Consider the following 24254-nt stretch of genomic DNA (forward strand, 5'->3'; position numbering starts at 1 on the left):
TTGCTGGAGCCGACAGCAGAGGCATCAGGCTCTCCCTGCACTGGGTGGTTACAGAAGTCCATGAGTGAAGCTGTGCATCTGCTTTGAACACTGCAGAGCTTCTCTAATCTGTTGCTTTCTCTTATGACACATCAAAGCTACCCAGTGCTTGTGAGGGCTTGCTGACTCAGGCTTGACATTTATGAGTCTTAATCAACTGGGAGGAGACCAACTTCAGAGGCTTCATGAGCAGTGCCGAGTCTTTAGGAACTGGGAAGGGTGGGCGACCTGCTCTGCTTTGATGGGATGACAGCCCCGCCACCTCAGCTGCCTTTGCTGCAGCCCCACAGCGCTCGCCTCAGCTCCACACCGTCTCCAGTCACTTGGCACTTGCTTCAGGGCACAGACCCACCTCTACAGTTGGTGTTGACCCACAGTGTGGGAGTTTTGGCCAGCACAGTTTGGGTCTGACACTTCAAAGACTACACTTCACCCACCACAGGGGTGAAGAAAAGAAAAAAAGTAAGTATATGAAATACTTTTCTAAAGCTGGTGTTGGGAGATAAACTTACTTGTCAGTAATGTTTTCTTTAGCTTTTACCATATGCAGCCATGGAGTGGGGATGTGAGTTGACCCCTAGTGTGTCTAGGTAATAAATGAAGTAATGAAGGACTTGACTTTAGCTGTGCAAACAGCAAGTGTATCTGATGAAGGGCTTCCTTCCTTTCTCCCTTGTGGGGGGGATGATGATTGTGTTAAGCAAGGTGAATTGTGAAGGTGGACAGGGAGGGAAGGAAGGAGAGTGCTAGAGGGGTAAGGATGATACTCCCCTCCTCAGGAGCAGCCAGGGGTGAGGTTGGGGAGAGAGAGAAGTGTGGGTGTCCAAGAGTGCTGGAGATGAGGAAGGACTCTTGGCCCAGATGTTGTGTCAGGAGCTACTGTGTCTGGACTCCTGGGGTCCTGACCTCTAGCGACAGGTCCCCAAGTGCCAATGCCTGGGCCAAGGGTGCCAGAACCAGCTGTCTGGGCTCCTGTAGTCCATGGGCCTCAGCTGGTCTGGCTGTTTCACCACTGGCTTCAACTGCATAATACAGGTGTAGAATACCAGCATTCTCAGAGTAGGCACATATGTAGTGCCCAGTGTTCCTCAACCAAGGCCTGTGAAGGCCTAGCAGGGCAGCAGAGGGCTCCTCACTGCCTCCTTGGTCACCTCTTGGTCCACTGGCATTTAACTAAGGAGACCCCATGACATCACTAGAGGGACATCACAATCACTTATTTCATCTGATGACGTAAGAATCTACAGGACTAGCTGTCAAGCTACCTGAATCAGATGAAATAAGCAATTGTGTCCCTCCAGTGATATCATAGAGTCTCCTTAGTTAAAGGAGATTATAAATCGGTCAATATCTAAAATTTGGTTGTAGATTAGCCAGAAGACTGGCACTTAAAGAAGTAAGGAAGCATTCTGCCCCATCAACACAAAATATATAACCCCCTGTCCAGAATTTCTCTTTCTCTAATGTTCTCCAGAAGCTGCGTTTCCTGGTCCTACTGACTTTTGATCTACATGTTTTATATTGCTCTATATAGTTTGCTGACTACATCATTTTCCTAATCTTCTATTACTGGTTCATTTCAATGCAATTTTCCTTTCCTAATTCAGCTTTGGTAAGTTTTTTGTTGTTGTTCAGTACTGTGTATGTGGCAGAAGCACAATATATGTTTGTCCATTTATTATTCATCTTGGGGAACCCTGGAGTTTTTGCTTTTTATGTATTTTTTTATTATAAAGTTTTGTGTGTTTATTATAGAAAAATTAGAAAATAATAGATGAACAAAAAGGAAAACCCATAATCTCTTATCCCTAATTTTTTAAACTGGTGGGAAATATATTTGTTCCTTATATATATATTTTTTTATTGTGGTAAAATATACATTACATAAAATTTACCATTTGAACCATTTTTAAGTATACAATTTAGTGGCATTAAGTGCATTCACAATTTTGTGCAAATGTCACCACTATCCATTGCCAGAAATTTCTCATCACCACAAATTGAAATTCTGTATTCATTAAGACAATAACTCCCCATCTCTCCCTCCCCCAGTCCCTGGTGACCTCTAACCTACTTTGTGAGTTTGACTATTCTAGGTACCTTTATAAGTAGAATCGTAGAACATTTGTCCTTTCATGTCTAGTTTATTTTTCTGAGCATCATGTTTTCATGATTCGTCCATGTTATAACGTGTCAGAATTTCATTCCTTTTTATGGCTGAGTAGTATGTATGAATTGAATGAATGTGCCACCTTTTGTTTATACATTCATACCTTGGTGGATGTTTGGGCTGTTCCACCTTTTGGCTATTGTGATTAGCCAATTGTAGCTACCATGAACTTCTATGTACAAGTATCCCACATTTTTGTATGTCTTTCCTGACTTTTTATCGTCTCTTTATCCATCTTTCTATGTTAAAGCATATAATTTATAAAATAAATCCTCCCAAATTAAACACACATATAATTTACAAATACAGGTTACACTATAATCTGCTTTTACACTGAATAATTTATAATTAACTTTCACATCATTATTCTATATAATTTTAATATATCATTTAATTATATGAGTATAGGATAGTGAACGTAATTAATCTAATACCACTTGACATTTAAAATGTTTCCCATTGTTTGCTATTACAAATGATGGCTGTAGCTAAATCTTTGGCCACATTCTTAGTTACTTCTTTTTTTTTTTTAATAGACTTTATTCTTTTAGAGCAGTTTCAGGTTCACAGCAGAACACATTCTTAGTTATTTCTTTGGGATAAGTTTCTAGATATTAAATTGCTACAGTAATGTTAATAACTAACATTATTGAGTACTTTTAATGTGATAGATTTTGTAATAAGCACTTTATTTGTATTATATGATTATACAAGTACTGTTATTTTGCCCATTTTATAGAAGGGACATGAGGGCCAAGCTAGAGCAGGTAGATTTGGTGGCTGACTGGGCAGGCTCTGTGACTGCAGGCTCAAACCCCATCTGCTACTCCCGATGTGTATGGAGGACAGTCCTTGCATCATTGTTTCTAGTAACAAAGCATTTGAAACCTATGTAACCTACAGGGGAATATTGGGCTCTACCCAGATCCCCCCCCTTACCTGTAGGTACACTCCTATCCCTCAGCTTCTATGAGGGTTGGAGACTTATCTGGGGAAGGTACAGGAACGGTGAGGGAGCAGATTCCTGCAATGACTTCCTCTTGGGATGGTCAGGGACTGAAGCTCATCTTCAATCCTGACACCCTGTTCTTTCTTAGTTTGCTCCCTGCCCTTTCTACTTGCTCTTCACTTCCTTTCTCCTGAGAGCACTCCTAAAGACCACCTCAACAGTTATCCCTGCTCTAGCCCTGCTTCTAGGGTACATGATCTAAGACACAGCCATTAAAGGTGATTATGAAAATATTCACCGACCTGGAAAGAAATTCACAGCATATGAAGTGGATGTAGAATACTCTTTTTTTTAAAAATAAAAGCCTAATAATGAACAATGTTTTAAAAGTCCACAAGAACAGATGTCAAGCCATCTATACGCTATACGAATTAATATATTATGAATTTTTAAAAATTGTGGTGAGAGTATTGTGGTTATGTAGAACATCCTTATTTTTAGGAGATGCCTGCTGAAAGGGTAGAGTGTTTTTGCGACTCACTTTCAGTTTTCAAAAACAAGTGTGTGGGTTAACCCAGGGCAGGACATGGGGAGAGAATGAACATAGCAAATGTCACCAGTTGTTGAATCTAGTGCAGGATATATGGAGTTTGGTGCATTAGTCTTTACATTTTTGTTTGTTTTTGTTTTTGTTTTTTTAGGGGGGAGGTAATTAGGTTTATTTATTTATTTGTTTAATGGAGGTACTGGGAATTGAACCCAGGACCTCATGCATGCTACGCATGCACTCTATCATTGAACTATACCCTCCCCCGAGTCTTTCAATTTTATAACATAAAATTTATTCAAAATTAAAAGTTGGGATAAATGTTATTTTCTGGGTATTAGGATTATTGTGATTTTAGCAACATCAGGAATTGTGGGAAATGGTGTCTCTCTGTTTTTGATTCTCACAGTCAAGGAGTTTGTGTTCTACACCTGCAATGCTGATGCTAGCTGTCTGTGACAAAGCTTGTGCCACCACTGGATGAACACTGACCTCAGGGGCACTGTACATTCTCTGGGTGCTGGCTTGTGCCACCCAAGGGGGCCACATGTGAACATGCTCCTTCCATAGACCTTTAGCTTGCTTTCACATCTGTCAGCTTGGTAGACTTGACTCAGTTGAACCTTCTGTCTGCTAGCTTTACTAATAAACTCTCAATATGGGCACACCTTGATTCATCTCTTCCCCCCTTAAGGGACCCTAGCCAAAGGAAATAGCTACTAGGACAAAAATGGCATTTGGGACATTTTGTCTCAATGGAAAAAAATGGAGGACTGACTTCAGAATCTTACACAGTCACTGAAGTTATCAGTGCAGCAGAAATGTGCTGACTGACATGAAAAGACAGTCTCGATATACAGTGAAAAAAAGAAAAGTGTATGGTATAAATTTTATTCAAAAGATAACAATACATCCAGAAGAATGTACACCAAATGCTTAACTTTGGCTGTCTCGGCATACAAAATTTGGGGTGTTTTGGTTTTTTGCTTATACATATTTTCTGACTCTTCTATAATATATATTGTTTAAACACTTAAAAAAAGAAATCTTATTAAAAGATTAACATGACATTTTATAAACAAATCCAATTATGGCCCTTCCAAGAATAAATTCTAAATGTGGGGGTGGCATAATACCGAAATGTTTGAATTTTTAAATATATCTACTTAAAAGATGCAGCCTACATTGTGGTCAAGACTTCAGGTTTTGGTCTTGGGATAGCTGGGTTACATCTTGGCTGTGCCACTCAGCTGAGTGACCATACAGCCAGGCTGGCTAGCCTATAAATCTATGTCTCCATCTGTGTAACAGAGATGGTAGTAATACCAACCTCACAACTTTTTTGAAGATTAAATAATACATAAAAAACTCTTGGTACAGCGCCTAGTAGTACTTAGTGCTCAGTAAGCATTACAATCCAGCAGGAGCCCCTGCCTAAGCCTAAAGGACTCCACCAGGAACTCTGATAGCTGTACTGTGCACTCACCTAGCTTTTGTCAGAGAAGGGAGGAGGTGAGAGCAAAAGTAGCACTCCCAGGACATCTGACCTCCCTGAAGCTGGGCGGGAGGTATAGGTGCTGATTAACTCTGTTAATAAAGCACAGTGCTCACAAGGCCAAAGGCCAAAGACCAAAGTCTGAAGCCCCTTAACAAGGAAGTGTTCCTCCTAACCACTATTTGGGGTGGGGGTGGAGTATACTTTTAGGCCACACAAAAGACAGCATACTCATTTGGGAAACAATACTTTCAAAATTATCTCCCAAACTCAGAATCTGTGGGCCAGAATACACCCCCTAAGTAAACAAATGAAGTATTCATTAATTGCTCACTTATTAAATAAAACTTTTAATTAACTATTATGTGGAATAGTGTTTTTCTACATTTCCGTGATAAGAATCACTTGGAGCACTTGAGATTAATTAATTCCATTAATACATTGGGCCTGGGATGGGCCAGTAATTTGGAGATTTTTATTTTTAAATACCTCCAGATGATTTTCATGATCAAGAAAATTTGGGAAACACTGATGAAACGTACTTTTCTGCTTCCTTTGCAGATATTAAGTCTTGAACACCTGGTCCCAGAAATGGCCCAATGAAAAAAGTCTTATCCAGTAGAGTTTTAGGAGAGGAAGTCTTCTGAGCACGTGGTTTGTTGTTTCCTAGAAGGCACTGTTTCTCATTTCTGTTTCTGGTCCAACTCTTCTAGATCAGGTTTTTCCTGGAGCGTCCATCTTCCTTGGGTTGAGGTATAGCAATACAATCACTTATTAATTTACATCCCCTTTTTATTTGAAGTATAGTTGATTTACAATGTTGTAACTTATGGTGTACAGCATTGTGATTCAGTTAATCCAATCATTTTAAAAATTGGCTTCTAATTTAAAAAATGTCATATTTAATTAAATAACCTTTGCTTGCTTGCTTGCTTTGTCTCGTTCTCTTCTGCCCTGAAACTTGTGTTAATAAATTAGGGGGCTTTGTATAGACTTAATATTCTGGCCTTTCCACTTTAAATTTCATACTGACGACCCCGTGTATGCCAGCCTGGATCTCATCGTTTTCTTTAACAGGCCCTACTCCCTTTGGTGTCCCGGTCAAGATAATATCTCCTTCTTCCAAGGTCATTATCTTAGAAACGTAGCTGATGATGTAGGGGATGGAAAAAATCATGGAGGATGTCTCACCCTCCTGCCTGAGTTCCCCGTTGACATTGAGCCAGAGCTTCAGGTTGTGAGGGTCAGGGATCTTCTCTTTGGGCACGAACGCGCTGACGGGGCAGGAGGCCGTGAAGCTCTTGGCCAGAGTCCAAGGCAGCCCCTTCTTCTTGCACTCGTCCTGCACATCCCTGGCGGTCATGTCCAGGCACAGGGCATAGCCGGCCACGTAATCCATGGCCGCGGCCTCCGGGACGGCGCGGCAGCGCTTGCCCATCACTACGCCCAGCTCGAGCTCATGGTGCAGGTTGCGGCTGTAGGCGGGCATCAGGACCGGCGAGCCCTCGGGGGCGTAGGCGGTGGACGGCTTCAGGAAGAGCACCGGCTCGCTCAGTACCGCGCTCTGCATCTCCCTGACGTGATCCGCATAGTTCCTGCCCACGCACACGATGTTCTTTCCCCACTCCCAGAAGCGGGACAGCGGCCTGGTGGCAGCCATGGCTTCTGCCCGTTGTCCCCGGAGTCACGTGGACTCTGCCACTGGGCGCCTACGGCTTCCCAGAGAGGACCAACTACCTAGGAGCGCTATCCCGCTGAATCCGCCGAGTGCTCGGGAGTCACGGCGCACGTCCTCTTGGGAGCCGCTGTCCAGTGGCTGCCTCAGGAATGACTGGCCTCGGGATGCGGCCTGGTCCCAGGAGAGTGGCGGAGGCTCTTGGGCAGCTCTCCGGCCACCGCCGCCTCTCACGTCGTCCTCAGGCCCGAGGCAGCCGGGCGCGGGGCAGGTACCGCTGTGGACGCGAGCCCTGATTGGCCGGGGGCTCGGGCGAGACTAGGGCGCTAATTGGCCGGAATGTGGGGCAGGCGGAGGGCACGGAGTTGGCGTGAGCGCAAATTGGCGAGGGGCTGGGAGGCGGGCGGTGATTGGCCGCGGTGTGCTGACGCCGGCTTGTGCAGCCCGCCCGCCCGACGCGCCGCCGCCCGCCCGCCGCCCGCCCGCCGCCCTGGTCATGGTGCTGGGCTGCGGGCTGCTCGGCCGCCGGAGCCTCTCTGCGCTGGGAGCCGCCTGCGCCCGTCGCGGCCTTGGTAGGTGGGCCGGGGCCGGCGCGGAGCCAGGCATGCCAGGGCGCCAAGGGGCTGGTCTGACAGGGGCCGGGGCCACGGGTACCGGCCCGCGGAAGCCAGGCGAGCTCCCAACCCGAGGGTCCCGGCCGGCGTCGTAGCCAGGGTAACGGCGGTTAGGCCGGCGGCGCTCCCTAAGGCATTCCAGCCCGGGGTCGCACAGGTGGGGCGGCAGGGAGCCGCCGGGGCCGCCGGGGCCGCCGCGGCTGACGCTGTTTTTTTTTGACACAGGATTTTAACCCCTCGCTGACGTCGGCAGGCAAGCCGATTGGGGTTGAGAAAAGGCTACACAGCAGTTGAGTCAGACTTTGAGAGGGCTGAAGACAGAGTAGGGTAACTTGTCAGCTGGGGGTTGCTGGAGGATTTGTGCTAGGTAAGGAAATGTGTGTTCTAGGGAAGCTCGGGAGCCCTGTTTTGGGACCCTGCCTTCCCACGGTTTGCCCGGCGTCAGCGAGCGCCCGCATCCTCCTTGATTCCTGGAGGTTAGGAGCTTTTCCACATCCATCCATCCCCACCCTATTCCAACCCTGTGTTTCTAATTCCCTGGGGTGATGGAACTGTAACTCAAGCCCCACAGAATGCTGTGTATATTCTCCACAAAGTGACATCACGTCTTTTCATGTGAGCTTTGGCCGGCAAGAAAAGCTTTTGGCACACGATTCTAAAGTGAAGACCAAGGGTAGAGCTGGCTTCTCTGAGCTGTGGGACCCTTGCCCTCCCTGGTTCTCCTTTCCATACCTCTAAAATGAGAGGCCTTGGACGCCCTGACCTCCAAGGGCCTGCCCTTTCAGCTATCAGATTCGATTTTCACTGTTTTACCTTTTGTTTTGTTGGAATATTTTGACCTTGATTTTGAAATCTCTTTTTCCTGATATCTTATCAGACTGATGTAGCAATAGGGGCAGTAGGTTAAGCTGAGCCTTTGGAGCTGGTGAGCAGTGAGCGAAATGCCCACAGAGCCCTAGGTCGGGGTATGGAGCAAACGGGAAGCTGTCCTTGGCCATTTTCAAATCTCACTGAAAGCAGTCAAGGTTCTGGAGGGGGTTTGATGTGTCACCATTACATTTAGGGAGCTCATCAAAGTATCAGAGCTCAGAGTTTCTGTGTCAGGAGTCAGGCAGATAGTGTAAGTGGGACTGTAGGGAAATTGTGAGGAAGTAGCTGCCTCGTTCAAAGGGGGCCCAGCCCCAGTCATTTGATGCCACGCAGGAGGGGCCCCGATCAAGAGAAGCCAAACCAAAATGTGTCTCAAGACTTGCCCTTAACTCTGCTCTCTAGTCCTCCTGGGGCTTGGATAGTAGGTATTGGGGCTGAGAGCAGGTGGCACGTCACAGAAACCTGATAATATAAACATATTGTTGTACTGAGCATGAGGAGAAGGGCCTGGAAAAAGCCCAGCTGGTAGTCAAAAGGAGGATTTGGATACCTCTGTGTGATCCTTAAGGCTGTAATTCAGGCAGTTCCCTGGCCACGGCAGACACTCCTAAACTCTGCATCAGACGGCCCCTGTAGACGTGGTCTGTCAGGCGGTTGGTGCTGCCTGCTTTCTGGATCCCTTTTTTGGAGAGGCCCCCCACCCTAGCACATACTCCAGAATTTATGGCGGTCTTCTGGCACCTTTTGTGGTTTTAATCCCTTTCATGCTGACTTAAAATATTGTTGAGACCTTCGTGAATTTTCAGGTTGAACAGAAGTTTCGTTGTTGAAAATATTTTGGCATCTGTCTACTGGGTGGAGGCTGCTTTTGCCCCCAGTCACTGCCAGCCCACCCTGGCACCTTCTTTGGCTCAGCTGGATGGTGATTCTGTATCCTGAACACTTGATTCTGGAACAGTTGTGGCCAGCTTTACTGTTTCTTGGGCCCTGGGTGGTTTTTGTGTGTTATCCAAATTTTGATTTCCTGCCATTTAAAAGTGAATATTGTTTCTTCTCTGGCTGGAGGCCTGAGAAGGGCTGTGAGCAACTGCCCACGCTGCAGACTCTGTTAGCTCGGAGAGGCAGCTGTGTGCCGTGGGAAAGTAGCCTGGCCTGGCACTTTCACTCTGGGTTTCACTCGACATGGTCTTTTTTCCGAATCAAATGTGAATAACCCCAGAACTGGTAGTGGTCACATCTGATAGTGGTTTGAGTCACAGCCACAGGCTGGCACTTCTGTCCTCTTAGAACCCTTGAAAAAGAAAATATAAGGATCTTAAATCTGGAAGAGCTGATTGCTACAAATAGGAACATGAATCATGTTCTGTTATTTCCTTAATAGACGGTTAAATGAGGATATCCTCTCCTATATCAGAGAATTTAGAAAACTTGACCTGGTGAGCCTCACGCTTCGAGGCTCACCATGTCGCATCCCTGGGATGCCACTGCCCCGGATGCCAGTACTGCTGGGGTGAGGGCTTGCTCAAAGTCTCAGCCCAGTGTGGTCTCATGGATGCTGACTGGAACAGCACTTTGTCTTCAGGTCCAGCCTTGCTGGGAATCTTTCTCCATCACACGGATTTCAGGAAGAGCTTGACTGTGGAACAGGGCACCATGAAGGTTGAGTCACTGCCTGCTCTGACTGATAACTACATGTACCTGGTCATCGATGATGACACCAAAGAGGCTGCCATTGTGGACCCGGTGCAGCCCCAGAAGGTGGGACGCATGGCCCCAGAACCAATTCTTCATCTCCTGATGAGTTTGATAACCACAGTGCCCTTGCAACGTGGCCAAAGCTAAATAGAAATCAACCCATTTGGTTTTTGAAAAACAATTGAACTAGTGTCCAGCCACTCTCTTGTTGGGACAGAGGGCCAGTGAAGGGTGGAGGCAACCAAAGGCTTTGGTGTGGAGAGAAAAGGGCTTCTGTCTGTAGAGTGCCTGGGCACAGAGAAGCAGGGCCCTTCTCAGCACTGTCTTCTCTTCCTCCAGGCTTTCTGCCCCTTGGCGCTGCCTTTGAGGGTGGTGGTCTTGGATTAAGGGGCTTGGAGACGTTATCGGTGGGGCTGAATTGCCAAGTGGAGTCCAGAGGGGAAAAGGCCACCTTGTCACCCTGCTCTCCTGGAGTTGGGACAAGTTGGTAGGGTCAGGACAGGACCTGGCACATCCTGGGCTCCACTGGGCACCCCCACTTTGTAGGCAGGCCGGTGAGCCAGTGCTGGGGGTGTGACTGTGGCCTGGGTCCTGCCCCCTGTTTGGTTGCAGGTTGTGGAAACAGTGAGAAAGTACGGAGTGAAGCTGACTACCGTGCTCACCACCCACCACCACTGGTAAGTGCTCCAGAGGCCGAACTTCTTCCAAGCTGGCAGAGCTACTTGGGCCTCACAGCTACGCCACGTGTGCTCCAAGGGTGAGCGTCCAACAGGCGGAGCAGGGTGGGATGCTCGCAGGCTCCCCAGGCCCTCCCACAGGTGGAGCCCAGAGCCCTGGAAGCTCTTCTCCCCTCCACACCTGTGAGCTGTGCGTCAGCCCCCGTGGGATTCTGACGAGGGTCCGGGTGCTCGCCTCTGTGCTGCTGCCCCGTGTCCCTCGGGCCTGGTGATGGGGTCTGGAGACTTCGGGGCTCTGAAGGGGGAGGCTCATGCTGTGGGTCCTGTGGCCTTGGGAGAACCACCAGCAGCATCTTTGAAGGCTCTTGGGCTTGTGTGGTGGGAAGCTGGCCTTGATGTTTTGGAATAAACTAGTCTAGACGTTAGTGTTTTAAAAAATCCAGCAGTCATATTTGGAGAGGTTGTGGGGTTTTTTTTGATATTTGAAGGCTGAAGGATGGAAAAAAACCCAAAACACCGATATTTGGGTTTTAGGGCTAGAGTCGCCTGCCCAAGGCCCTTTTGGGTTTTTGAAACTTTTGAGGCTCTTCAAAGCTAGGAAAAATGTTTATTTGGCTCTGAATTTTCTTTTCCAAATAACTACCCAAGGGCAGCCAGCGTCTTTGAACCCATTCCTGTGGCATCTTGCCAAGCTCAGGGTATGTCCTTGGGTGAAAGGAGGCCTTCCAACTTCTCTGTGGGAGTGTCATATTGATGTGGTTTGGCCAGAATCTGTTAAGTGGTGGAAACTTGGTGGTTGATGTAACTAAGTCAGTGAGAGCCTTGGAGTTGGTTAACCTCTGGGGCATCAGGTGTTAATTCCTGGCAAGTTAGGGACTTTAGGACATGGATCTATGATGGCTCCTTAATGCAACCGCCCTTTCTCTCAGGAAGTCCACCCTCTGTGGTGCCGAGGTGTCCCCTACTCCCTCGGCCTCCATGTGGCTCCATGGAGCCTCCTGCGCGCCAAGCTTTTCCCAGTTTACTTCTCTCTCCCACCATGAGTAACCCCCATGTCAGATGTCATTTTTCCCACATTGTGATGCTTTGGGGTTTTTCTCAGCACCTTTTGTTTATGCTGGAACATAAAACCCTAGATCAGGCCCCACCCTGAGCTCCAGGGTGTGGCCTGTGCCACCCTCCCACTGGCAGTGTGCTGAGTCGTTGGTGCTGGCCTGCATGTAACAGCCTCCGAGTGGAGGGGAGCGGAGGGCTGGCTGCCCGTTATCTCTGAGCCCTGCTGTCTCTGGGCCTGTTGAAGGAGTCCGTAGGGGAATGTGTGGTGAGGAACAGGTGTGCCCTGGCAATTGGAAAACCCTTGCCTTGTCCTGGCAAGGCTGATCTTCCAGGGTCAGGACACTCCCAGCCCTGCCCCGAGTCCAGGACCCCAGCTGGGCTTGCCTCGCTGCAGTTCCAGCCCCACAAGGCCGGGGAGTGGAGCTCTTCTCTCGACCTTCTTTCTGAAGTGCTGGTCAAGCTGAACTGGGGAGCTCCTGGATGAGTGTCCAGGAAGTTCCTCAACTCTGGCTGCACATTTGAGTTGCCTGGGGAGGTCATTCTGAGCTGGCCTGTCCCTGGGTGGACAGTTTGCCCTCTGGCAGCTGGGCATTATAAAAGTCAGCTATGTGATCTGCTCAGGGTCCTAGCTGGGCTGTGAGTTAGAATCACCCAGGGGACTTTTAAAACTCCCGCCCTACAAGCCTCCCCGGGCCCTCTGCATCAGGATGTGTGGGTTGGAGTCAGGCCTTTTTATGGATCTACAGGTGACTCTGATGCACCGGAGTTTGGGATCCATGGGTGTTTATGATTTGGTTCATCTGCTTCAGAAGCTTCTGCAGCAATAGGGCAGGGGCACAGAGGTGCCTCTCTTGGAAATGGGGTATCTGAGAATGTTCTTTTCAGTGGAGTCATGACAGACACGAGGTGAGCTTCCTGGGTTGGAAGATGCATTTCTACTTCTAAGAAGTGTAACTGGGGAAAATAAAAATTGTGTTTGGGCAGGGTTTAAAAGCAGGCAACCTCCTCTTCGGATCAGCAGTAGCCACAGCTCTCCTTTTTGACTTCTAGGGACCACGCTGGCGGGAACGAGAAGCTGGTCAAGTTGGAGCCTGGGTTGAAGGTGTATGGGGGTGATGACCGGATTGGGGCCCTGACTCACAGGGTCACACACCTGTCCACACTGCAGGTGAGGCGTGAGCCAATGGAAGGGGTTCAGTCGTGGCCCTGCAGGACTCCAGGCCCCAGAGCACAGTGTGGGGATGGGGGTCCTGTGGGGACACTGCCACCGCCTCCTCTTGGCTGTCCCCAGGGGCCCAGAGGGGCACTCGAGGGCTTGGGCTGAGGAGACAGCCTGGCCTGCAAATGGGTGGACAGGCTCTCAGGGCTGCCAGACCTGGACAGTCCCCTCTGTCGAGTGCTGTAAGTGCTTCAGTGTGCAGATGGTGACTGGTGAGGGGAGGCCATAGGCATGGTTTTGAGACACCAGGGAAATTGAAACAGACCCTATGTGGGATCATTTCTCACGTTAATACTAAGTTTCTTCAGTGTGATGGCAATGAGGTTATGTGGGCAGATGTCCTTTACTTGGGGATGCAGCTGGAGTGTCTAGGGGCAGTTTGTCAGGGGATGGGGTGGAGTGAGCACGTGCCGCAGATGTGGGACCTGCAGCATTTGGTGACTCAGGTAAAGGTCACACAGATACTCATCGTTGTTTTAGTTTTTCGGTCAGTTGGAACATTTTTGAAGTAAAGAGGGACCTAGGGGGTGAGACAGAGAAGGAAAACAAGACAGAAGCCCAAGCACCTAAGAAGGAAAACCATCTTTTCTGGCAAGATGTCTAGTTCAGATTTGACCCGGTTTTGAGGAGAGAACAAAATCAGCCCCTTGGGTTCTGCATGCCAGCAGACCAGCTTCCAGGGGGGCCCTGCACTGGGGGGCACCCATGACGACTGGGTCCCGTCAAGATCTAGGACTTCCTAAATGGAGCAGCATCCATGGGTGCCCGCTTGCCCTTGACGGCAGCTCCTGTTGTGGGGCAGGCGTGGGTCTGGGAGCGTCTGTGGGCCTTAGGACGGACCCCCCGCACGCAGGGAGCACGTGCCAGTGTGTGCTTTGTTTAAGGTGGGCTCACTCAATGTCAAGTGCCTGTCGACACCATGCCACACTTCCGGACACATCTGCTACTTTGTGAGCAAGCCCAACAGTTCCGAGCCCCCTGCCGTGTTCACAGGTGAGTGTTCAGGTGTGTCTGCTGGAGGTCTGGCGTTCATTGCAAAGACTCTCTTGGCATAGGGATGGCTTTGAAAATCTCTGGGCAGAGAAGCAGAGCATTTCCCGACAGGCAGACTGTGCTGGGCTCTGTAGGGACGACCATGGCCCCAGGGTAGAGCCTGGGACTCAGCCTTAGACACATTTGGGGTGCAGGCAACCCTAGTGGGAACGTGGGGGCGAGTGCTACCTCCTGGTGGTGCTGGCCTGCGTGCTCCCCCTGATCCTGGTCACCACTGTCAGGCATGTAGGGACAAGCCTTTCAGCGACTCTGCCTCGTGGGGATGCAGTCCCAGCCCCCACTACCTCCTGCAGCAAACAAGCAGGTAAGGGGCAGGGGGCAGTGAGCCAGGAGGAGGGGAACCAGCCAGACCCTGATTGATTCCGGGTGCTGAGTGATCATGCTGCTCCCTCCCTCCATGTGCTGTGAGCCGAGTGGGTCCGGCAAAGTCCAGCCTTACGTCTGGGTGCCCTACACAGTGGCCTCAAGAGCTCAGAAGGTGGCGGTGAAGCCCTGCCAGCGTCAGGCCTTGTGAGCTGCCTTCAGTTGGGGCAAGCAGTCCTTTCCAGCAATTGGAAGTATTTCCCCCTTTGAGAGAAAATGGAAGAATGTGGATGCTTGTTGGGGATCCTGTGAAGCGGAGCAGCCGCGTGACGAAAGTGTTCAGGGTGATGTGAGCCAGTGGCCATGGGCAGGCAGAGGTGGCCTGTTGGCTCTGCAGGGCCCCTCTGCCACCTCAGCTTGTTTAGTGAGTATAAGCAGTTTTTAATCTCTGAGTCTTCCCCAGATTTCAGTTGCAGTCGTGATATAACTGCAGTGAAAGTTTGAAAATACAAAAGCTGATGAAATGTGGGCTCCTGGAGTGAAAAACGGGCATTGATGGGAAACCTTCATCGGGTCTAGGGTGGGGACATTAATGTGAAGGGAAACACAGGGCCACTGGACTATCTCTGTAGCTTGTCCAAAATTATCTCTGGTGTGCAGGGAGGGGAGGGGTGGGCTGACTCTGCAGAGTATGGGGGAGGGGCAGGATGCCTCCAGTGCTCTTAGCAGCTGATGGTGAAGGGTGAGAGGGAGATACTGGTGGTCCCCGCTGCCAGGGGAGGGCTGTGGGGGTCGCTGAGTGTCCTTGCTGGTGAGGACATGGCCCCATGGCGGAGGCCCAGGCTGGCTCCCTGGCCCTGGTGGCAGGAGGGCCTGTAAGTAGCAGGTGCTGCTCATCCCTGACGGAGGGCCTGACCCTGCAGCCTGCCGCACCTGTGCATGGCCCGTCCTCCTCTCGGGTCTACTTGGCTTCTCGCTGGTCCCCAGACTTGAAGTTGTGGAGTCCTTCAGGGGCATAGCCCTAGTACTGCATGTTGAGGCCCTGCTCACAGGCTAGCCCAACTCCCTTGTCCTGTGGTTTTGTTCTGAGGGGCAGTGCTGCATCCCGGCCACTGGGTGGGCCTTGACCCCTGCCTGGGAAGGCCTGGGGGCTCCCTGGGAAGAGACCTGGCAAGTGCTGGTGGAGGAGGACTGTCGCTTTGTGTTGTGGGGTCCCAGGCCCTCCCCGCCCAGGGGCCTGGTGCCGTGGGCTCCCACTGGGCACAGAGTCCCTTCTCAGGGAAAAGCCCAAGAGAGGGAAGCAGCCTGTGGACACTTGGCGGGTGTCAGGTGGAGGATGGACTGAGGCAGGAAGGAGTGAGTCTCAAAGGCCCTCAAGGGCTGTGGTTCTGCATGAGAGGCTCCTGGAAGGCCCAGGGAGGTGGGAGGAGGCAGTGAGCTCTTCGGGGGTCTTACAGGATAGTGCTGGCTGTTGGGAGTAAGGGAAGTCACGGGAGGTCTGGCCTGGGAGGGACTGCTGGATGGGTGGAGAAAAGGAGTTGGGGGTGGGTCTCAGAGCTACAGCTGATGGGACTGGGTAGTGAGACAGAGTGACCCTAAAATTTGAGTTTAAATTGCTGTTTGGAGTCTGGCAGTACCAGTTAGTGAGATTTGAGGGGAAAGGTTTGGGGAGGGTGGGAACCAGGACTCTGGGTCATCTCTGGGCCCTGGCGGGGTGGAGGTCAGGTCTGGGGCTATGGCCCGGTCAGCACAGAGGTCAGGGCAGACCCCTGACCCCTCAAGGAGGGGTGTGCTGCGGGCAGCCCCTCCAGCTCCATGGCTGTCCTGTTTTCAGGTGACACCTTGTTTGTGGCCGGATGCGGGAAGTTCTATGAAGGGACGGCGGATGAGATGTACAAAGCCCTGCTCGAGGTCCTGGGCCGGCTCCCTCCAGACACAGTAGGCAGCGCTCCGTCAGCTGCCCGAGCCAGGTGGTGGGAGGACACTGCCAGCTCTCCCTATCCGTCCCCTCAGCTCTGGCCGGGCCTTCTGGGGCTGTTGGCACTCAGGGCCAGCTCTCCCCACTGGGGCCTCGTAGGCCTTCCCTGAGTGTTGGGAGGAGGGGGAGGGTGGAGGCATTACTTCTGGAGGCGTGTTTTTTCTTTTGGTGTATTTTTTATTGTCTTTTAACATACACTCAAGAAGTGTCCTTGTCCTGAGGGACATCTCCGTGGGTGCTGCACCGGACATGGCCCGGGGCCCCTCACGCCATCCCTGAGGGGTTTGAGGGTGGGTTGGTGAGTCTCTTCAGAGCTTGCAGGCTTGGCTTTTTCCTCAGAGAGTGTACTGTGGCCACGAATACACCATCAACAACCTCAAGTTTGCCCGCCACGTGGAGCCCAGCAATGCCGCCATCCAGGAGAAACTGGCCTGGGCCAAGGTGAGTGGGATGCACAGCCCTGTTCTGTGGGTCAGCACCATGTGACCTCCCTGGGAGTACGGAGCTCATGGCACTATCTCCAGAGTGTGCAGAGAGTGCTCCTCCAGGCCACGGACAAGGCGGGTTTTAGATGGCCCAGCTTTGTGTGAGGAAGCCCTGGTTGTCTGCTTAAGATCCCTTATGACTCGGGGGGTCCAGGCTGGGCCTGGGATTCTGCATTTTCAACAAGCGCCCAGGTGAGGCCAAGGCAGCAGCCCCCAGCCTGTTTCCTGTGTCAGGGTCCTGCAGGGCCGTGTGGCAGCTCCCTGGCGTCCCACTCGGGGAGACCAGCCCTGCCATCTCCTGAACAGCAGAATTCATCCTGCAGGCTATTTGTCTGAAAGGTCTTTATTTCCACCATGGCCCAGGATGTACTCCGTGGCTCGGCCTTGGGGGCGGCTTCTGTGGGGGGTTTGGAAACACTGCTGGGCCGAAGACGGCCTCCTGGACTCGGGTCTGTCTTCCTCCCTCTTCAAACACACACACACTGCAGAGGCCTCAGGTGCTGGGCTCCCTTCTGCTGAATTCAGTGAGTAATGGTCTCATAGTTTTGTTTTTTTATAAATCACCTGTTTTTGTCAACCATCTTTATCAATTTTGGGGGTGGGCTTACATACTTACTAAATTCAAACACTACCTTAATGAGTTGATGAGCATCCCATTTTTTTTTTACAGTGTGCACATAAGAATACTTTTTCTTAACATAAAAACTCATCCTGTGTGTGGTTTTGTGGCTTCCTTTTCACTTCATAATGGCTCTTACTGCTCTTTCCTTAGTGGTCCCTACATACTGAACTCAATCTTTTCTTGGTTATCTGCTTTCTAAAAACTAATTCTTTATTGAAGATAATTTACATACAATAAAACATACCTGTTTTGAGTGAAGAGTATACAGTTTCATGAATTTTGACAGTGTTTGCTCCCATGTCACCCCCACAGTCAAGATACAGAACATTTCCTCTGTCCCAGAAGGTTCCTTGCCTTGCTCCATTCAGTCCCCTACTACTGATCTGCTTTCTCTCACTGAAAATTACTCTTTCCTAGAGTTTCATATAAACAGAGTCTGAGTACATTACTCTGTTGTATCTGGCTCCTTTCCTCAGCATCTAATTCATTCATGCTTTTTAAACATTTCTGAGTAGAATCTCGTATGGCTGTACTGCAGTTTGTTTATCCACTCGTCAGGATGGACTTGGGTTGTCTCCAGCTTTTTGCTATTATACATAAAAATTACTGTGAGCGTTTGGGAGCAAGTCTTTGTGTGGACACATGTTTTCATTGCTTGTGGGCATGTATCTAAGTGTGTAATTGCTGGGTTGTGTGCTAAGTGTATGTTTAACTTTTAAGAAACTACCAGACTGTTCCAGGTACTTGAGCCATGTGGCACTCTAGCATTGCATGGGTTCCAGGTGCTGCCCACGCTCACCTACACTTGGTCTTGTCGGCCTTTTAAGTTTCAGTCATTCTGATAAATGTGTAGTGGTAGCTCCTTATGGTTTTTAGATTTCCATTTCTCTGATGGCTAATAACATTGAGCATCCTTTCCTGTGCTTATTGGCCTTTTACATGTCTTCTTTTTGAAGTGTATGTTCAAATCTTTTTTCCATTTTAAAAATTGAGTTGTCTTCTTACTGAGTTGCAAGAATTCCTTATATATTCTGGAAATAGGTCTTTGTCAGTTATATAGCTCAGATATTTTATCCCAGTTTGTGGCTTGGTTTTCCATTTTCTTAACAGTGTTTCTCAAAGAATAGAAATTAATACTTTTGGTGAAGTTTAGTTTACTTTTTCTTTTATGCTTTTGTGTCCTACCTAAGAAATCTCTGCATACCCAGACATTACACAGACTTTCTCCTCCATTTTCTCCCAGCAGTTGTATAGTCTTAGCTTTTATGTTTATTTAAGTTTTTATTTAGATCAATGATCCATTTCAAGTTAATGGTTGTGGTGTAAAGTAAGGGTAGAAGTTCTCTTTTTTGCATATTGACATCCAGTTGCTCAGCACCATTTGTTGAAAAGGCTTCCCTTTCCTCATTGGATTACCTTGGCATCTTTCCTGAGTAAAATGGACCAAGTAGGCATAAATCTACTTCTGGACTATATTGTGCTTCATCAGTCAGCGTGACTTATCCTTGTGTTAGTTGTACTGTCCCGATCAGTGTAGCTTATCCTAGGTCTGAGAATCAGGTAATATAAATCTTCTAACTTTATTCTTCCTTGAAATTGATTTTGGGTTTCCTGAGTCCTTTGCATTTGCATATAAATTTTAGGATCATCTTATTCTACAAAAAAGTTAGCTTGGCTTTTTACTGGAACTGTGTTGTAGGAGAAGATTTGGAGAGAACTGAGATCGTAACAACATGGAGTCTTTCCATGAACATGATGTATAGCTTTACATTTATTATGGTGTTTCATTTTTCTCGGCAATATTTTGTAATTTTCAGTGTTAAAGATCTTGTACCTATTGTTAAATGTGTCCCTAAATACTTCATGTTTTTGGATTTTATTGTAAACTATTATTGACAGTCTTTAGAAATACAACTGAGTTTGTATTTTGATCTTGTTTCTTGTGACTTTGCTTAACTTAGTCTAGCATATTTTTCATAGATTCCTCATCACATAATCATGCCATCAATTAATAGATAGCTTTATTTTTTCCTTTCCAATGTATATGCCTTTTTAGTTATTTTTCTTATTGCACTGGCTGAGATCTTCAGGACAACGTTAAGTAGACATGAGAGTGGACACCTTTGTCTTGTTTCCAGTCTTAGGGGGAAAGCATTCAGTCTTTAATCATTAAGTGTGCTAGTAGCTGTGAGTGTTTTGTAAGTCTGCTTTATCAAGTTGATAAAGTTCACATGTATTCCTGGTTTTCTGAGAGTTTTTGTCATGAGTGGATGTTGAATTTTGTCAAATGATTTTTCTTCATCTATTATGTCATCTTTTTCTTCTCTTTTACTCTGTTAATATGGTGAAGTATATTAGTTGGTTTCAAATGGTAAAATGTTGCTTTCTGGATAAACCTTAGGCATGGTGTCTTCATTACGGCTGTGTTCATAAGCAGTATCAGTCGGTTTTATTTTCTAGGAATGTCTTTGCCTGGTCTTAGCATCAGGGTAATGCTGGCCTCATAAAATGAGTTGGAGTGTTTCCTCCTATTTTCTGAAAGAGTTCTTCTATGATTGTTACTATTTCTTCCTTTAATGTTTGTGAGAATTCACTAATGTTGGGGGAGCATATAGCTCAGTGGTAGAGCACATGCTTAGCATACACAAGGTCCTGGGTTCAATCCCCAGTACCTCAATCAATCAATAAAGCGAATCCCCCCCCCCCAAATAAAGTAAATTGTACAAAAAAAAAAAGATGTGAAGTAAACTTTAAAAAAATTCAAAAATGAATAATTTTTGTGGAAAGTTTTTTGTTATGAATTAACATCTTTAGCTTACATAGGGCCATTAGATTTTTACATCTTCTTGAGTCAGTTTTGTTAACAACTTGTATCTTTCAAAGAATTTGTCTTTTTATCAAGTTTCTCAAATTTATTGATACAGTTTTCATACTGTTCCCCTTTTTATTATCAAGCTTGTTGAAGTTCTGTTCACATGTAATAACTGCATCAGTTTAAACTGAACAGTTGAGTGAATTTTGACAGATGTGTTTACCGGTGAAATGGCTCCCACTGCAGTTAAGATACAGAGCGTTTCCATCACCGCTGAAAGCTTCCTCATGCCTCATTTTCTCTGCCGTGCTTCAGCGTGCCACTGGAACTAAGTTGGCGTTTTCAAGAATTTTATATAAATGGAACTATAGAGTATGTATTCTTGGGTCTTTTTTTACTCAGCAGAATGACTTTGAGATTCATTCATGTTACTGCATGTATCAGTGGTTCATTCCTTTTTATTGCTGAGTAATAGTCTTTTGCTTGGATACCCCACATTTTGTTTATTCATCTGTCAGTTGACATTTGTGTTTCCAGTTACTGGCCATTGTGAAGAAAGCTGCTATGAACACTTGTGTACAAGTCTTTGTGTGATGTATGTTTTAATTTCTCTTGAGTAAATATCTAGGAGTGGAGTGGCTGGGTTGTAAAGAAACTGCCAAGCTGGTTTCCTAAGTGGTTGTATTATTTTACATTCCCACCAGCAAAGTATGAGAGTTCAGGTGGTTCCACATCCTCACCACCACTTGGTATTTGTCAGTCTTTTTAATATTAGTCATTTTAATGCATATGTAGTAGTATTTCACTGTGGTTTTACTTTGCATTTCCCTAGTGCTTAAAAACGTTACACATCTTTTCATGTGGTTATTGGCCATTTTGTCAAGTGTTTGTTCAGATTTTTTGCCCAGTTAAGAAATTGGACTGTCTTCTTATTGAGTAATAAGAGGTGTGGTTTTTTAAAGTACATTCTGAACACGAGTCCTTTCTCAGATACATGTATCGTGATTATTTTCTCCCATTCTGTAATTTGCCTTTTATTTTTCTCAACAATGTCTTTTGAAGAGCAAATATTTTAAATTTTGATGAATTTCAGTGTATTAATTTTCTTTTATGGTTCATACTTTGTACCTCTTATCTAAGAAACCTTTGTTTTTGCCAAGGTCAAAAATGTTTCTCATATGTTTTCTTTTGGATGTTTTGTAGCTTTAGCTTTTACTTTCAGATCAATATGACCCACCTCTCCCCACCCCCGCCAACCCTGCCAGTATCTGTTGGATCTAAATAGTGATGTCTCCTCTTCATTTCTGTTATTGGCAGTTCTTTTTCTTCATTGTTCTCATCAATTTTATTGATCTTTTAAAAGCACAACTTTTGCCTTAATTTTCTTTGTTTTTCCATTGCACTAATTTCTGCTCCTAACTTTTAAATTCTTTCCTTCTACTTCCTTTGTATTTGCTTTGCTCTTCTTTTTATATTCTTAGTATGGAACCTAAGGTCATTGATTTTAGATCTTTCTTCTTTTCTAATATAAGCACTTAATGCTAAAAACTCACCCCCAAGTACTGCTTTAACAGCACAGATTTTGATATTTTATATATTCGTTGTCTTCAATTTGATATATTTAAAAATATCCCTTGTGATTTCTCCTCTGACACATAGGCTACATTGAATTGTGTTAAACTTTTTTTCAGCCTTTTCAATACTTTATTATGAGAATTTTCACACACACAGAAAAGATGAAGGAATTTCATCGTGAACATTTATAATCCAACACCTACTTTCTATTAACGTTTTACTAATTTTATCACTGCCTATTCATCCATCTTACATTCATTCTTTTTAATAAGTGAAACATATTAATGTGTGGATGTCATCCATAAATCATTTTACCTGTCCGATTAGGGAGGACATTTAGAGTTTCCAACTTTTTTGCTCTTGTGAATTGTCCTGCAGTGAATAACATTCTCAAAAATAAGTCTTTACATTTCTGTGTGCTTCATGCTTCTGCAGGAAAAAACTCCTCTATGTGAACATTCATTTTAATAGGTAATCCAAGTGTTGTGACAGTTTACACTCCCCCAACTATACTTATAAGGACCTACTTTAAAATCTTTAGATGAGTTCTCTTGTTTTCTTCCCTCATAAAAGGTGGAGGAAGATTTCTTAGGAGGGGTGAGAATAGTGGAGCAAGCACAGGGAGTGTTATAAAACATTCCAAGCTTGTTTTCACCAGAAGGCAGAGTTCAGAGATGAGCAATAAGCCTTCACCTTGACCTCCCACCAGACCCCTACTTGACACCCCTTCAGTGGTTAAAGGGATACTTCTTGATGCCACTGCTCACAGTGTAGGGTGGGGTCGGGACCCTTGGGTCTGAGGGCCCCAGTGGTCAGGAAGCCTAGCCGTGGGTGTTGACAGCGGCTGTCCACTCACTGACCCTGGGTCCGCGGGGTCAGCCCAACAAGGGCAGGGGATGCGGGGAGGGAGACCCGAGCTGTTAACTGTGACTTCTTCCTGTAGGAGTCTCTATAGGAGTGGACAGCTGGCCAGACGTCCCAGTTTGCGTCTTCTCTCCGTCTTCCTGGTCAGTGTTGATCAGGAGCGAGGCCATCCTGAGTGGAGGTGACGAGCTGTCCAGACACCCTGTGGCATGAGAGCCTCCCTATGGGGGATGTTGTCCCAGGGGAGGGGCCCGGGGCACCTGTTTCCTTACTGTTCTTTCCGGCAGGGAGGCGCTCATGACCCATATGCTGTCTTGGGGGCGTGGCTGTGGGTGTTCCCTTTTCTGTTTGCTGCATCTTTGCTGGTTGTTACTTCTGTAACGTAAGGCCTGAGCTTCGTATTCATGAAAAGAAAGCTCCATGTCCCCCCTCCACCTCCAAGACAGCAAGGGAAGGAGAGACGGGTTGTTGGTGGCAGCCGGAACACTCGCGTCTCTCTCAAGGGCAGGGAAGGGGCCTGTCCTCACACTGACCTCCTGCTACTTTGCCTTCTCAGTCGGACAGTGTTTGAAGACCCTTAGAAGGTCCTCTGAAGTGTCAGCTTTAGACATTTCGTATTAAAGTGACCTGCTTGCTTTGCAGGAGAAGTACAGCGCTGGGGAGCCCACGGTGCCGTCCACCATCGCAGAGGAGTTCACCTACAACCCGTTCATGAGAGTGAGGTGAGGGCGCGGGCGGGCCCCACGCCATCCTCGGGTGACTTCCCTGCCTCACTTGGGCACAGCTGAACAGTGTCCAGCACCACAGCTCCTGAAGAGCCAGGTGGTAGAGGAGACCGCCCTGAAATCTGTTAAGTACAGCCAAGAATCAGATGCTGCTGCTTAAGAGAAAGGAGAGCACTTGCTACCCTGGGAGGGGTGTGGGGTCCTTTCTGACCTTAGAGGAGAGGAGGCAGATGAGACTTGTGCTCGGTGAGCCTCTTGGCGCTGGGCAGTGCCGGATGCCCGTGTGGAGTTGGTGTCCCCGCTTTCTGGAACACCAGCAGGGGTGGCACGCCCAGCGTGTTTCCCACAGTTAGGAGAACTCAAGTTGGCTGGTAGCTGTCCTGTTTCATTTCTGAGAACATCCTGACTCCTCCAGGCACTTTTCTTCCCTGCTGCCCTGGGAGGGGCGGTGGGGCCTGTGGGCGCCGTGTGCAGCCTGCAGCCTGGTGCTCGGCTTCCGCAGGGAGAAGACGGTGCAGCAGCACGCGGGTGAGACGGACCCCGTGACCACCATGAGAGCCATCCGCAAAGAGAAGGACCATTTCAAGGTGCCCCGGGACTGACGTGGCCGTGAGGCCTGGGCGCCTGTGGCTGCTGCCACCTCTGCCTTCAAGCACATTTGGGTATTCAGTTGTTATAGGTGAATTTCCAGCCAGGACTGCAGGAAATTCAGTCTCAGATTAATTTTAAGTTAATTTTAGAGCCCTTTGCTTGTGTTATCAAATGTTCTAATGCATATTTATGAGAGAATAAGTTTAGAAAGTGTTTATTCCTGGAAGCTCTGCTTGCAGA

General features: G+C 47.7%; 2 protein-coding genes across 6 annotated transcripts; one reads left to right on the plus strand and one right to left on the minus strand.

Annotated features, from left to right (window-relative positions):
- Positions 1-476: 476 nt before the first annotated feature.
- HAGH (hydroxyacylglutathione hydrolase) lies at positions 477-24240 on the plus strand. 5 transcript variants are annotated; one of them, XM_074346593.1, is made up of 10 exons: positions 477-501; positions 9942-10117; positions 10667-10731; positions 12838-12955; positions 13891-13999; positions 16197-16332; positions 16680-16781; positions 22778-22879; positions 23341-23420; positions 23926-24240. In XM_074346593.1, exons 2-9 carry the CDS (start codon positions 10013-10015, stop codon positions 23411-23413), a joined length of 810 nt encoding a protein of 269 aa, XP_074202694.1. In that variant the 5' UTR covers positions 477-501; positions 9942-10012; the 3' UTR covers positions 23414-23420; positions 23926-24240. The 5 variants fall into 5 exon arrangements, 4 of the variants coding, with proteins under 4 accessions (XP_074202694.1, XP_074202691.1, XP_074202693.1 ...); XM_074346590.1 differs by lacking the exon at positions 477-501 and adding an exon at positions 7291-7447; XR_012500395.1 differs by lacking the exons at positions 477-501; positions 23926-24240 and adding an exon at positions 7291-7447 and having other exon boundaries at positions 16197-16300; positions 23341-23404.
- On the minus strand, positions 4581-7168 carry FAHD1 (fumarylacetoacetate hydrolase domain containing 1). The gene has a single exon (XM_010949904.3). The coding sequence runs from the start codon at positions 6858-6860 to the stop codon at positions 6195-6197; it is 666 nt and encodes a 221-aa protein (XP_010948206.1). The 5' UTR covers positions 6861-7168; the 3' UTR covers positions 4581-6194.
- Positions 24241-24254: the final 14 nt, after the last annotated feature.

This window comes from Camelus bactrianus, chromosome 18 (assembly GCF_048773025.1).
Source record: "Camelus bactrianus isolate YW-2024 breed Bactrian camel chromosome 18, ASM4877302v1, whole genome shotgun sequence".
Taxonomy (NCBI): Eukaryota; Metazoa; Chordata; class Mammalia; order Artiodactyla; family Camelidae; genus Camelus; species Camelus bactrianus.